The 16,138-nt window shown below is 35.4% G+C and overlaps 1 protein-coding gene across 1 annotated transcript; it reads left to right on the forward strand.

The window, feature by feature from the left end:
* Positions 1 to 9,521: 9,521 nt before the first annotated feature.
* On the forward strand, positions 9,522 to 15,522 carry LOC120356477 (paired box protein Pax-6-like; the record flags this gene model as incomplete). The annotated part of the gene is made up of 2 exons (XM_039445407.1): positions 9,522 to 9,542; positions 15,357 to 15,522. Coding segments are annotated over 2 exons (187 nt in total), but the record flags the coding sequence as incomplete, so codon positions are not given.
* Positions 15,523 to 16,138: the final 616 nt, after the last annotated feature.

Raw genomic sequence — 16,138 nt, forward strand, 5'->3', positions numbered from 1 at the left:
TTTTGTTGATCTTGTTACTATTTTATTCTTTTGAAATTGGTGTATCCCGTTGGAAATGTAATAAATAAATAAATAAATAAGGAATGGGACTGAGAGAAAGCTCAGTCTTGATGGAGAAAGAGGATGTATGAGGAATAACGAGAAGTGGAGAAGGATGATATGAAAGGAGAAGAGGACATAAAGTAAGGTGGAGAAGGTGGAGGAGAAGAAATGGGACTGACAGAAGTGATTGATTGATTGATTGAGTACTTTATCTATGTAGATATTAATATATGTACTGGCTTATACACTTTACAATAGCTTACAATACGCAAAGTTTTAGATGAATTACATAACATAAACTAATAAAATAATTATTGAACTGTACAATATATAAATAAAAAATAAAAAATCATTTGGAATAACTATACAAGATAATATTGTAATGCATCTACATAAATTGGCGGAGCTTTGGACATATCAATGTCCATTCTTTGGAAGAATATTAAAATATATTTCCCAGTAAACTCTCTGCCAGAGTGATAAGAGAGGTCAAGAGTGAAAAGGAGGAAAAAAAATGAAAAATAGTGAGGAGATGAAAAATAATATCGTATAAAAAGGAGAAAAATTAGAGTCTAAATGATAACAGAAACAAATCGGACAGTATAAAAATCCGACAAAACAGAGGAAAATCGAAGAAATTGAAACGGAGAATATTGAAAAAGAAGAGAATATGATGGAAGACAATATCAGACCAGTATTAAATCCGACAAAACAGAAGGAAATTGAAAAATTGAACGTAGAATATTGAAAAGAGGAGAATAATGTAAACCCCTATATGAACGTATTGATAGATTGAGGAGGATGGAGGAAATATTATAGTGAAACAAATATCAAAGAGTGTATTATGAAGGAAGAGAACAAAAGGTTGAAGAAAAGATTTAACAGTAGAATGGGGTGAAACTCGAGAAATAACGGTGAAATTGAAGAGATGATGAGGAAACTTGAAAAAATAGGTCTGAGAAGGAGGATGAGGAAATCGCCAAGGATAAAAATTGCAATTTTATCATAAGGATATAAGGATAGATAAAAATAAAAGTTCGAAGTGAAAACCGAGAATGTAGAACGAAGAGAATGTAAAATAACAGAGGATAAGGAGAAAGGAAAGAAGAAGAAGAGACGAAGAAAGAAGAAGAAGAAGAATGAAGAAAATCAGCATGGCGAAATGGCGTACTAAACACAGAGGCATCTTTTAAAAGTTGATAGGGAGTGGAAAAATAATAAAGGAGATATGGGATAAGGAGATGATAATACGGGAGTGGGTTGGTTCAGCAGATACGACGGGATAGGGGACATTCAAAGAGGAAGAAGAAGAAGAAAAAGGGGAAAAGAAGAAGAAGAAACTGCAGCCGGCAGGAAAAGCGGAAAGAAAATAGAAAAGTGGGAAAGTCGAATCGAGTACGACACCAAAAATACAGCCAAGTTCGAGAAGTAGGAAGCAGGCGAGTCACCTTCCACTACCTCCTCCTCCTCCTCCTTCTCTTCCTCCTCCTTCACCTCCTCCTCTTCCTCCACCTTTTTATCACCCTATCCTCCTTCCATCAGCAGTCACAACGAACAAGTAGTGACGTAGGACCAGACGAAGGGAAGTAGTGACGGGGACCAGACGAACAAGTAGTGACGTAGGATCAGACGAAGGGAAGAGGGGAAATACATTAAGTTAGAAAGGGGAATCTCTTTCACGACATCAACCCCTCAAGAGGACAAGACAGGAGGAAAACAAGGAAGGAGAAGAAAAGAAGAAGAAGAAGAAGAAGAAGAAGAAGAAGAAGAAGAGAAGGAAGAAAGAAGAAGAAGAAGAAGAAGAGAAGAAGAAGAAGAAAAAAAGAAGAAGAAAAAGGAGGAGAAGTAGAGACGGAAGAAAGCACAACACAGCTTCAGGAACGCAGAGAAGCTTGATTCCATAATCACCCCTCAGACTCTATTATTATTTTAATAAATGGATCCAGACCTATTTTTATGACACTTTGCGACGGTAGAGGAACTCAGGAATAATCAGTTTAGTGCCCGCAAGACAAACAGCGGTCTATTTTCGTTAGAACTGTGATTAAACAGTTGATTATCGGATTAAACTGTGGTTTATTTCTGCTGCGACTCTGCTTTAACCGTAGATGAGTAATTTATTGAGTAACGTTGTATCATAAAGAAACAATAGCGTAAGTAGATATCCCATGGTATAGGGCGTTTATGTCGCAACTTTTACTGTTATCTCAAGCCGATAGTCCACGATTTCTTTCCCAAAAAGCTGTGTGACGCTGGTAGTCTCTCATATTGTGCCGTTCATACACTCTCACCCCAACAAAACAGTAAAAATCTACAATAATCGATAGTTATCGACTTAAGCTATTGTTTCTCTATGGTAGTATCCAATTTAAATATTAGTTTCTGACTGAAATAAATTTCCAGATTGATACTAGGATGTTATTAAATTAGTTGTTTTGGATTTTTGTGAACATCTGTTCAACGAATCGATTATTTTTCTAATGAACTCATAATTTGATGACGTGGTTAACAGTTAACCACGTCATCAAATTGTCATCTAATGTCAACTCTACCAGTTACTGGTAGAGTGGACATTAGGCCCGCCGCAAAGTAGACCCGCCGCAAATAATAGATGACATGGATAAATCTTCACAATATACTTGTACAATATACAATGTACTTTCTTAATAGCCCTTCTCATTAGTTTGAAAGTTGTAGGCTATTCATGAGCGAGGTCTACTGTTCGCAGAACTACTAGTTAGGTATGTTTAATTTCGTCAAAGAGAAACGTTTCCAATTATAGAAATGAAAAAATAGATTGTCATAAAACTGCGAATACGCCTCGTTTAGGAAAACCAATTTTCTGTCTCCAGCTGTTTAAAGTCTAGAACTTAGCTGAATCTCGAGCTCGGAAACCAGCCCTGAAAGTATTGAAGTATATACAGAATAAACAATCGAGTATAGAAGTCTTCTCTGACTTGTTATAGTCTACATCTATTTATCACTCGAAATAGATTAACAGGAGAAGAAGTTAAAGGGATTTCATCGTACGAGAAGTAGTAGTAATAGGATATAATGACTTTTTATTTGATGACTTGGCGAAGTTTGGACAATAAGGCCCGCCGCAAAGTAGACCCACGCTAATCTACGAAAAGCAACTCACGCCGTGGGATGTTTTGTAAACCATTGCAGGCTTCTCCAGACATCTGTGTAATGATAATAATACATGCAATGAATAATCCACTTGTCAGCTGATTGATTATATGAATAATTCCATAGCAATATTTTATTCCATAGCAATGGTTCACAAAACATCCCACGGCGTGGTTTGCTTTTCGTGGATTAGCGTGGGTCTACTTTGCGGCGGGCCTTATTGTCCAAACTATGTCAAGTCATCAAATAAAAAGTCATTATATCCTATTATTACTACTTCTCGTACGATGAATTCCCTCTAACTCCTTCTCCTGTTAATCTATTATTTCGAGTCATAGATGTAGGCTGTAGACTATGTCAGAGAAGACTTCTATACTTGATTGTTTATTCTGTATATACTTCAATACTCGCAGGGCTGGTTTCCGAGCTCGGGATTTAGTCAAGTTCTAGACTTTAAACAGCTGGAGACAGAAAATTGGCTTTCCTAAACGAGGCGTAGTCGCAGTTTCATGACAATCTATTTTTTCATTTCTATAATTGGAAACGTTTCTCTTTGACGAAATTAAACATACCTAACTAGTAGTTCTGCGAACAGTAGACCTCGCTCATGAATAGCCTACAACTTTCAAACTAATGAGAAGGGCCATTAAGAAAGTACACTATATTGTGAAGATTTATCCATGTCATCTAATGTTTTCTCCATTGAAAGTGCTAAAGACATTCTTTCCAGGGACACCGAAATTATAAATGTCTCTCAAGGAGGTATCTTTCATATTGTCCCCATATTTACAATATTATAACTTTTCTTACAATCAATTATAAGAAATCGGTCAACTGATAGAAAAATGGAATATGCAGTAGGCAATTTAGACGATGAATCGTCTCACAGACGATAGTGAAACGGAAAATGATTCTAAATAAGATGGGTTTGTTGGTGACAATGACAGGAGGTTGCTAATAATGTTTTTCATGAAAAGTGGATTCAATGTTATGGCGGCTGGTTATGCCTATGCAGAATGTTTACGCTCACAAGTCGGTTTCCGATCTCATACTAAAACGAAAACAAGAGCTAACTAACTAAGCTGTAATGTCTCCGGCCGGTTCGGTAGTCTAGAAACTATTCATCTATGAAACAGGGAAATATCGTGTTGAAAAGGGAAGAAATGGTGCAATCGAGTGAGAAGTTTTCTTCAATTAATAAATACAGTATGATTTGGAGCGGCTCAGACGTTTCAAGGTTTACCGCTGACAGCTCTTGTCCTCTATCGATAGCAATCCAACGATACAATTCATTCAATACAGCACATTTTAGAGCGGTACAATTTATATTAAAACCGGAGGTCTTATCAAGAATCGTTACACATACATTTCTGCGCCTTGTTTCAAAGAACTAGTGTACCAAATTTCATCCAAATCGGACAATAACTGCGACTGTAACTGCGGTACAAACAAACAAACAGACAAAAGCCGATCGAGTCGAAACTAAGACCTCAGCTTCGCTACGGTCAAATATTCAAAATAGCTGAAACTTTACACCATTTCCCCTTTATTTTATTTTGTATTCAATATGCTAGTTTTCGAAATTTTATCTAAGCGTGACTATGACTATCATTTCGACTACGCCCCTTTTCGGAAAGCAAATTTTATGATTCCAGCTGTTTAAAGTCTAGAACTTAGCTGAATCTTGAGCTCGGAAACCGGCCCTAAATATTGTTTATTCTAAATTCAAATTCAAATTCAAATTCAAATATTTTTTATTCCTTCAAGTATTTACAGTGAAAAACTCAATATTACGGAATTTCTCCGCAAACACTAAACGTCTGCGTGTGGAGGAGAGCTCCATAGACAACACAAGCAGTCACAACATGAAATAATTATAAAAGGAGAGATAAGCTTCAGGATAGAATAATGATAATAATTGATCAAATACAAACTCAAATAATAGTAAAATAAGAAATAATACTTAATTCTGAGACTATGTAGACCTATGTAGGCTTTACACAGAAATCCGCTAACAACAATACCTGTCTTTGGAGGTATTACTTCATCAGCTAGCCAACAAGGCCTGTCAACCACAACGCTAAAATATGTTTAAGATAGACGACGACATCCCATCTAATAAAGTCATGGTGCGTTACCCCGAGCTGACAAGTTCTAAAAAAAAAAAAAAAAAAAAAAAAAAATGGGGGCATCTGGCTTGTAGGCAGAAAATTACGTATTCCGATGATGATGATGATGATGTTGATGATGAAAATGTTGATGATGAAAATGATGATGTGTGGGATATGTGTGTGTGAGTGAGTGCGTAGGTATCCAATGTCCGTTTCACTGTTGGTTTGCCCTATGGACCGTGAACAAATCTGTCGGCCCGCAATTAGATGGGACCTAACACACAGAGCCGACTGACAGTGTGTCACTGTATCCTGTTATGGCCTGTTTGTGTGTGTGTGTGTGTGTGTGTGTGTGTGTGTGTGTGTGTGTGTGAGGGCAAGATGAAAAACATCCGAAGATGGATGGAGAAGAAAATAGGGTTGAAGGGAATGGTGAAGAGTGGAAGGGAGAGAGAGTGAGAGAGCGTAATTTGACAGATTGTGAATGAGTGTGAGAAAGAGAGTGAGAGAGAGAATGTGAGAAGGGTAAGGCAAGGTCGTGTTTGTAGTCATGCGGTAAGTTGGTAAGAAGCCCACTTGAGGGGTATCACCGGCATATATCAAAGGACCAATCACAGACTAGAATGGCAATATGAAGCTTCAAGGTAGACGCTTGATTTTAGGCTATCGATGTATAAAAATGTAAACAACAGTTGGTTGGTGACGTTATCTAGTTATTTTCTTACCAGCTAGTTGGAATATTTATTTATTTATTTATTAGGTTAGCAAAAATAATACAAAGATCGGAAAAGAAATAACATGCTATTGCTCAAAACTTCTTCAATTTCCTAATTTAGTTCCAGATAGGCTACATAGGTTATGTCCATTTTAATTTTTACACCAAATCACAATCTAAAAATATAAATTAGAATTAATCAAACAATTTAAAATTTGGATAGATTGACAGTAAAACTTTTGTTAAAACAAGAAACAAACTTTAAATTAACAAAATAAAGAATAAAACCACTTAAGTTTTGATCTCGAAAATATCTGGGGAGTGTTCGAACTGACAGTCAGGATTCTGATGTAAGCGAGAACAACAATAATTATTATGAGTTAATCATGTTTTCCATATAAAAAATTCTGATGTAATTTCATATAATTATGATTGTGGATTAAGTGGAAGATTGGATTATAGTGTCTCTTCACATCATTCACAATATCGGGGCACCGAGCTTCGCTCGTTATTTATTTATTGATGAACCGAACACAATTCCTTAAAATGATTGGGGAAGGACTAACAGGCACAGCCCAAAACTGTTTCTTCCCGAATTTTTATTTATACACTATAAATAGTCCAGAAAGTAGGTTATGTTCCATACACTTGAATTCAGGTTCAATTTTCTGTTCAAACATTTGAGAACAATAAAGTTCTAATTTAGATTATTTACAAACCAAATTGAATAACAAAATACTATTCAAAATTGTCAAATAATGATCAACTTTGAAAATTATGATATACTCTAGTTTAGGTGGATTATCATGTCATGTCAACAAATCAGATTATGTTGATCAAGTCGATTAAATTGTCTAGCTCGATAACATTTCTCGCTGATTGATTATGATTACACCGCTGGAAATAATTCTGTCTCTTTCCCACACAGGCATACGCATCTTCTGTTATCGAGAGACGACGAAATTATCATCTGTTTTTCTAAGGATGAATTATCCTTTTCATGTCCTTCAGCGAGTTTTCCCAGGGATGAGCCTTGTGATATCGAATTTTTATATCATGAACCTACTATATTCAAAATTTCGTGAAAATCGTTAGAGCCGTTTTCGAGATCCGTTGTACATAAATAACCATAAAACCAGATATAATATAAACAGATATACAGAAATTGCTTGCTTAATATAATAGGATTCTGAAGAGTTCATAGTGCCGGTTGCACAACAGCCGGTTAAATTTTAACCGAAAAAAATAGATAGTTCAGGAAAAACATGAATTCGGTAAACAGATGTTCACAAAAAACCGAAACAACTCATTTCATAATTATATCCTAGTACCATTCATGATAAAGAAGTGGCAAAGAATTTATTTATAAGATTGACGAAGTTCGGTTGAGACATTTGAACATGGCAAAGCTAGCTACGATTTACAAGTGTGCACTTCAGAGTTCAGATCGATAGTGATCTAGTAGCCAGAGAATCCTAATATGTTCCAGTGCACTTGTTGTAAAGCGTACCTGGTTTGACCGAGTTTGGTGAAACCGCAAATTAGAGATTTTTCATGAAATTCATAAATATAGGTATTTAAACAAAAATTTCCGACAATTCTGACATTTACTATACTCGCAAGTCAACGTAATCTAAAGGTGCGTACAGACTTTCTCTCTGCTACGATCGTAACGTTCATGATCGGAGCGATCGCGCAGCGAGTGAGGAGCGTGCGTGGAGCGAGTGCGGAGCGTGCGCGGATCGTGTTTGAGGCACATATATCTGGACTAACATGAAATCTTAACGAGAAATAGTCTAGCACATCATCTGCAATCTCCTACTTTCAGCATCACTCCATACATCTCTCCATTCTACCTCTTTTTTCCTCAATTTCCCCTTCCTGTAGGCTTCCTTTTCTCCTTCTTTTCCCCTTTCCGTCCAGTCGGTTTCTCCTCCTCTTTCCTTCTTCTTTTTCTTCTCCATCATCACTTTCCTCCATTTCTCACTAATTTTCACTATTTCATCCTACACTCCACCCTCCCCTTCTTCCAACCTATTCCGTCTCTCTCTCTTTCTCCGCTCAATAGAACCTTCCCACCCTTACAACCACAACAGTCGCCACTCTTCCATTATCAACATAAAAGTCAGAGCAGTGGTGACATTCAGGATAAATTCAGCCACAATTCTTTCCTGCCTTCTCAGACTTTGCCATTGCTGTACAAATGCAGTAGATCCTCTCCCTCTCCTAAAAGATTCACCGCAAGAGTAATTCTACTTCCCTACTACGGCTCTATAATACATTTCACCTTCTTTCTGCGATTCTTAGCTGGCAAATAATTCTTCTATACTCCCCTTTGGTCTTTATTTTTCGGGGTTTCCACCGTTTATTTCATTTCTTGATGCTCTCAAAAACTTGCAGTCTAAAATCTTTGTTTGTATTTGTACTTAACAGTATTTTATGCTTCCTTGTGGTCACAATACTCAAGATTTTCTTAGCTTACTCCACTCAATCAGGATTTACTTTACAGGACTTGTGTATATTTTCGAGAAAACTGCATGGGATTATTTTATTTGTAAGTTTTTAGCTTTATGGAGCAGGATTTATTTACCCAGGTTATCTGGAATGATCCGTGGTCTAGTGGATAGAGTGCCTGCGTAGCAGCATAGAGATCCCGGGCTCAAACCCTCTCACAACCATAAGTTTTTTAACCAGATCACTCCCGTGTTATCGGATGGGCACATTAAACTGTCGGTCCCGGCTGAAGTATGACAGTCGTAAGGCCCATTGACGGCTTAAATTATATATTCAGGCGGTGGGACCTTCCCGCAAGGGACTCCCCACCAACAAAAGCCATACGAATTTACTTTTACCCAGGTTATCTGAGGTATTCTTACAGATGACTCGTTGGAAAGCACCTGTAGACTTACTCAATTCAATAAAGTTTGTTCTCCTTAGGATCTCCTTTCAAACACTATTGAAGATCTCTCCTGAATATTCTTGTTTGCAAGCTAATACATATATTACTATGTTACTAACAAAATCTTATACATATATGTTACAGCTAATACTTATCCTACATATTTGCATGCAATAAGTCACTTCAAAATCCTTCCCCTTCCGTCTTATTCTACTTTTAAGACATTGCTTCTCACAATAGCTGTCGGGTGAATATTGAGAGAATCCTGATTTTTTGTCTTTCGAAACACAATTGATTCCATATAATTATTATTAAACGGAAATCCTAAATGAATGCTGTAAATCACCCCAAAGACTACTACAATCGCAGAAGTCTTCGGGGTGATTTACAGAATTTATTTAGGATTTTCGTTTAATAATAATTATATATAAATTGGCATTTGAATAAATGCATTCTCTATTTAATTCCATCTGTACAATTGATTCCATTTACTTCCTAGAGGTCAAACTATGCTTGAATTTATATCAAATTCAGAGTATATTTTTCAATGTTCGTTCCATTTGAAGTAGTAAATAATTTGACAATTTTATTTTGTGGTGTTTTCTCCATTTTCTGATTACAGGACTACTCCGCACTGCCGAAGGTACCCACACCATTGCCAACCTTCACAATCAAAATATCTCTTCAAAAGAATAGGGTGGGCAGCATTGGAAATAGAAAAATGCCCCCACACTCTGCTTACTTCTTGTAGAACATGCATTCATTGGACAAACAATCTCAATTTCATTTCAAAATGGTGTTGGCACAAATGCCAACTTCAGTTTAATTCTTGATTAACCAGAATGAGTTATTTTAATTCTAGTGTCTAACTTTGGTTGATTATTGAGAAAATGGAACAGGTTATTATATTGAATGAAAAACTAAGAAATTGTCAAAAACCACAGATTTATTGATACTTAGAAAGACCGGTTTCGGAGATTAACAGGTTTATCAGAGATTGACAATGGTGTAATAACCGAAACCGGTCTTTCTAAGTATCAATAATCTGTGGTTTTTGACAATTTCTTAGTCTTTTTCATTCAATAGGGATAATTACCACAATATCAACTTCTCAGCTACACAAAAAGGTTATTATATCATTAGAACACCATGTTTTTTTTGTTGAAGAAGGCTATAATTATATAAATTTAAAAAAGCCTGGAAATTTTTTTGAGAATTCCAATTAGGAAAAACATATTCAAATTGAAACTAGGTAAGCTTACTAATCTTATTCAGGCACAAGTCCATTCCATTTCATACTGTATTGAGAGAAATCATATTCATTTCTCATAGATTGTGAATTCTATGAGTTCAAATAAATCAGTGTTTCACGTTTTTCTTGTTAAAAGAACAAGAAAAAAATCATATTTTCAACTGGAACGTCAAGAAATGATGCCCTTGGCTATTCAAACTATTTAATTATTTAGATTTGTTACAAGTAGAGAATGAGATATTTCCTGACAAACACCCAATATTTCCTTAGTATTTTTCATTTTGGTTTGAAATTAAATTTTACAATGTAAAGTGACATGTTTTACAAGAAGTTAGCCTAAAATGTTGGCTTATTTCAAAATGTAGAGAGTGATCATGATATCTAATTGAAAACAGCTTCAATTTTTCACTGATGTCATTTCAATGATGCTAATAGTAGAGTGTATTACTTATTAATTCTTTGAAATAATATTAAAATCCAGAAAATGAATACAATATTTGATCTCAGATAAATAATATTATGGATGAAGAAAATATAGAATGGAATGGATAATAAGAGGATTATATCATAGAGAAACAATAGCGTGAGTAGATATCCCATGGCATAGGGCGTTTATGTCGCAACTTTTACTGTTATCTCAAGCCGATAGCCCACGTAGTTCTTTCCCGTGAAGCTTTATGACGCTGGTAGTCTCTCATATTGTGCCGTTCATACACTCTTACCCGGTAAAACAGTAAAAATCAACAATAATCGACAGTAATCGGCTTGGGAAAACAGTAGAAGTTGCGACATAAACGCCCTATACCATGGGATATCTACTTACGCTATTGTTTCTCTATGATTATATTCTATAAAAACAACAGTTCTGTTACTTTAGTTTGTATGAAGCTGTTAACCTGTATTATCACTCTCGATCAGATATCAGGATCCCTCTTTTTTGAAGCCCCTCTCGTAAAATTAAATAAAAGGCAAAATAAGCTCTTACACACCGCTTTCTGATCGCAAATTACAGCAGGCCTATTACTAACAATACATTTGGAAAAATGATATTTTCGAGTGATTTTGCTTTTTTCAGGCATTTTACACTTTCAAATCAACTGTAGGAGATTACTTTTCATCTTCAATTTATCTATCGATCACGAACTGCTATATATATTATGTTACATCAAGTTATGGCTCTAAAATGACGACATGCAGACTATATAATTTGTGATAAATCTTAAATATTTACTCACTGACTGAAATATGTTTTCGAATCACATCGGAATCATTGTCAATCGATGTGATTCGGAAGCATATTTTATGTTTTCCGCAAATTACTTAGTCTGTAAGTGGTCATTCAAGTGTCAAAAATTGATACTTTTTATCGTTCTTTATAATGAAAGATACTGCACACTAACCTGCCAACATAGTTCCTCAAATCCAGCCACCAATGTTGGTGTGGATTTCATGTCAGAAAAGGTTTGTCCTTCTATGTCAGAGTTCTTCGGTTCTCCATAATTTCTGTTGACATTAAAAAACCATATTGTAAATTGTCATATCGTCAAGTTTATTGACAAGGTCAGAATGAATTAGATCAAGGTCATTCATAATAATATGCTACCTTTGTGTAACCTTACTAAATTTTGGGAGAGGAATAGCACAAGGTTATCTATTTTTTTCTCCCTATCATTTTGATGATGTACTTGTTGTATGAATAAATAAATAATAGATGGTGAGGATTTCTGCTTTTATCCAAAATTAAGATCAAGATATATTAGAATAAGAAAACCTTGAGATTCCTAGAATTCAGATAAAGATGGACCATGGATCACTGAACTGAATTATCGAACTCTATTCTCAATCACTTTCAACTCCAACAGCCTGTAATTAAATTCAGCCTCATCAAGGATCTTTTTAAAAGGTTTCTCATCAAAATGCCAATCTACACAATCAGTATGTTTCAAAGATATGTAACTCATACAACAGTTATTGATGTTGAGAAACAGAAGTTTTGAAAGCAAAAACATGTGATTTGAAAGTGTAACATGCCTCTGACTCGAAAACTGTATGAATGGGTATTTTTGAATGTTGAATGATTGAATAATTTGTATGATTTGAATGATTTGTTGTGTTACTTTTTATGAATGAATGGATCATACGTTTCTCTTTACGTGTGTACAGTAAAGTGTACTTATGCGCTACGAACACGCACATTTCTCTTTTTATCAGCTACTGCCATGCTTATTACTGTATCTTACTGTTTGTGTACACATACACAGATATAATAAGCGTAGTATCAGCTGATAAAAAGCGAAATCCGCGTGTTCGTAGCGCAAAAGTCTGTACGCAGCTTTAGGCTTTCATAACACCATAAGTTTATAAATTCAAGGATACTGATACACTAGCCAACTCAATTCAATTAAAAATTCATCTTTGATATCTATCAATCATTTTCTGACACTTATACCTACTTATTCATTTTCTTTCTGACAATATTGAAACCTCCATTTGCACTTGGAAGATTCAATCTTGCCACGAGAAACATGTTTAGATGTACATGTGAATACAAATGAAGAATACCACAATCCACAAATGAAATGAATGAAAAACGACAAATAGATTAGTGAACAACCCAATCAAACAAATCTTTGGTATATCCCACTTATAAAACACTTGAAATTCATAGAATACAGATAAAAGTACAAAGATTAAGAGTGAGAGAGAAGTCGGGATACAAGTGAAAGAGAGAGAGAGAGCGAGACTGAGGCTGAGAGAGAGCACAGTTTGATTGAACGTAACCCGTTTGACAACGATGCTGAACAGTATAATTGTTGGCGAGTCGCTCCCCAGAGAGATCTGTAGTTGACACTCTACACCCCCAAAAAGAGGCCCTGGGGATCCTTAACTCCACTCTCCCCTACCCTTACTCCTCTCTCACACTCCTCTCAACTCTCTTCATCCAACACCCACCAATCCCAACCATGATGATGATGATAATGATGACTAGTATAGGCAAACCTCCTAACCAAATAGCCTTGGGACACAGTTTACAGTAAGTTCTCCCCCACAGTTCCGGGTTGCTAGGAGGATGTTTTGGTGGCTGGTTTTGCAAGGCGGCGTTTAATCTCTGAAAACAGTTTAACCGATTATCTCGCGATCAAAAACACCCTGATTTGTAACCTAAACGGCTCGGGGCAATTTTAATCAAACTGCTAAAAGGATAGAAGAGTTCGACCCCTTTTGAAACGGGGGTTTAAATAGTTGATAGATGTATTCAAGGCAGGCTGAATTTACAGATTCAATCGTGTTGTGTAAACAAACATTTACAGAAGTTGTATGATTCTGAATGATTGATTGAAAAAATAGAATAGATAAATAAATGAATCTATTGGAATATATTGAATCTGAATGATTGATTGGGAAATATTGAATATATAAATAAATAAATGAATTATTATTTATTATTAAACTAAAATCCAAATTCAAATGCTGTAATTCACCCCGAAGACTTCTGCTACGCTACAAAATTGACAACAGGGTAAACAGCTAGATGGAAATTCAATGTGCGCTACTATTCAAGAATTATTTGTCAGCCCGGGAAATGAATAAATAAATTAAAATGTATTGAATTATCCGAATTTCCATAACTTGTTTTGCTTTTTACTTTATTAATTTTTGGATTTTGCTTTTTTGGATTTTGCTTTTTTGGATTTGCTTTTGACTTTATTAATGAATGACGTTAAGTCCTCGGTCCCGGTTCATAAAAGCAGTCAAGTCATGTAAGAGGCCCTGAAATATTGATCAGGAGCGACCTGAAAGCTCTGACATCAGACCTGAGACTAGGTTTTCCAAATTTATTTATCTATCAATCAAACGATTATTGTGTTACAAAATTATAAAGTACGTACACTTCCTGTTAGAAATATGTTTATCCGTGGAAGTTATCAGCTTCAAAATCTCTTCACGTTGTTTGAAAGCCAACCACCTACAACTAGGAATCTATCTCTCATCATCATCCTCTTCTCTACCCACGCACAAGTCAGAGCTTATGTGGGCATCTTCCTCAGAGAAATAAAAACAGTTTGAATCACTAATCTAGGTTGGTCTCGTTGTTCATACCAAAATATGAATGAACCCTGTTTTTATTTAAAACCTCAACTGAGAGATTCAAATGAATGGAAAGGAACTCAAACATATGGAATAAATTTAGACGATCAATTTATTAGCTTCAACAACCATAATTTGACTCCCGATCAGTAAAAATCTCATATAGAATCTTGTCACATTCCCTTACAGTCTTTAAATGAATGGAAAGAAACTCTTTTAAACGAAATTTTCTTAACAAATTCAGACGATCAGCAATCATAATTTGTAGCTTAAGCAACAATCAAAATTTGACTCCCAGTCAGTACAAATCTACTTTAGAATCTTGTCACTTGTTATGGTGTGTATGAATGGAATGAAAGCTGATGAATGCTCTGTTAAGTACACAACATCATAGTAGTTTAACTATTAAACTTGAAACCATCAAACTTTGACACTCGATTTGTTCAAACTAGAAACCATACTCTGGATAAAATAATATTTTTTCTCTGGGGCTACTCTTAATTAATATAAATAAAATTAGAAATCTGTGTACCCTTTTAAAATTCGTCAATCACCACATGTTTCGGCTATATATAATGCCATTATTAAGTCAAAGTATATTATAGCCGAGACATGTCGTGTTTGAACAATTATTTTAAAAGGGCACTATGAATTCTAATTTTATTTATATCTCAATAAAATGTATTAATGATCTTATGAGACCTGAGTGAATGCCCAATACACACAACCATTTCTGTACAACAAACTCTAGTAGTTTAGACCAGTTTAGACGATCATGAAACCTGAATGATGTTTTATCAATACAGACACAAACTAAGTTGTTTTAAATTAGTTTAGACGATCATGAAACCTGAATGAATGCTTTACAACAAACACAAGTAGTAGTTTAAACTAGTTTAGACGATCATGAAACCTGAATGAATGCTTTACAACAAACACAAGTAGTAGTTTAAACTAGTTTAGACGATCATGAAACCTGAATGAATGCTTTACAACAAACACAAGTATAGTTTAAACTATTTAGACGATCATGAAACCTGAATGAATGTTTTACAACAACAAAGTAGCTTAAACTAGTTTAGACGATCAATCAGCTGATCAGAAATGTGAAATCAGGTCACAGCGGTGTGAATCAGCTGGGCGGTGTATTCGTTGGAGGACGCCCCCTGCCGGACAGCACCCGGCAGAAAATTGTCGAATTGGCACATTCCGGAGCAAGGCCTTGCGACATATCGCGAATACTGCAAGTCTCCAACGGATGTGTCTCCAAAATACTCGGCAGGTACGTTAAGTTACACTTCTTCACGATCTTCAGTAGTGTAGTTGTGTGTTCTTATACAATAAAAATGTTTTTACAATCTGTGTGTTTTGTATATTATGTTTCAATTTTGTGACAATTTCTAAACTTTCTTAGTTGTTGTGAAGGTGATTTCAAATTTGTGGTGGACTTACATCTACTCTTTTTATTCAGTAATTTCTAAACTGTTTTACTTGGAAAAGTGTATTCGAGAACCTAGTGTTTTTTCAGTAGTGCATTTTCATTTTGTCCCTCTCAACTGTTTGTTTTTGATTCTTCAAGACTTTGGCCCGGTTGCACAAAAGCCGGTTAGATTTTAACTGTGATTTATTTCACGAGATCCAATCAGAGAAGCCGCCTTATCAGAAATACCTTCTCTGATTGGTTCTCGTGAAATTAATCACGATTAAAATCTAACCGGCTTTCGTACAACCAGGCCAAAGACTTGAATAATTAAAAACAAACAGTTAAGAGAGACAAAATGCAAATGCACATTCAAAAGCTGTCTTATCAAAAATGCCTTTACTGATTGATTCTCGTGAAATTAATCACGGTTAAAATTTAACCGGCATTTGTGCAACCGGCACTAAATCTTTGAATC

The sequence above is a fragment of the Nilaparvata lugens genome, unplaced genomic scaffold, assembly GCF_014356525.2.
Source record: "Nilaparvata lugens isolate BPH unplaced genomic scaffold, ASM1435652v1 scaffold6846, whole genome shotgun sequence".
NCBI lineage: Eukaryota > Metazoa > Arthropoda > Insecta > Hemiptera > Delphacidae > Nilaparvata > Nilaparvata lugens.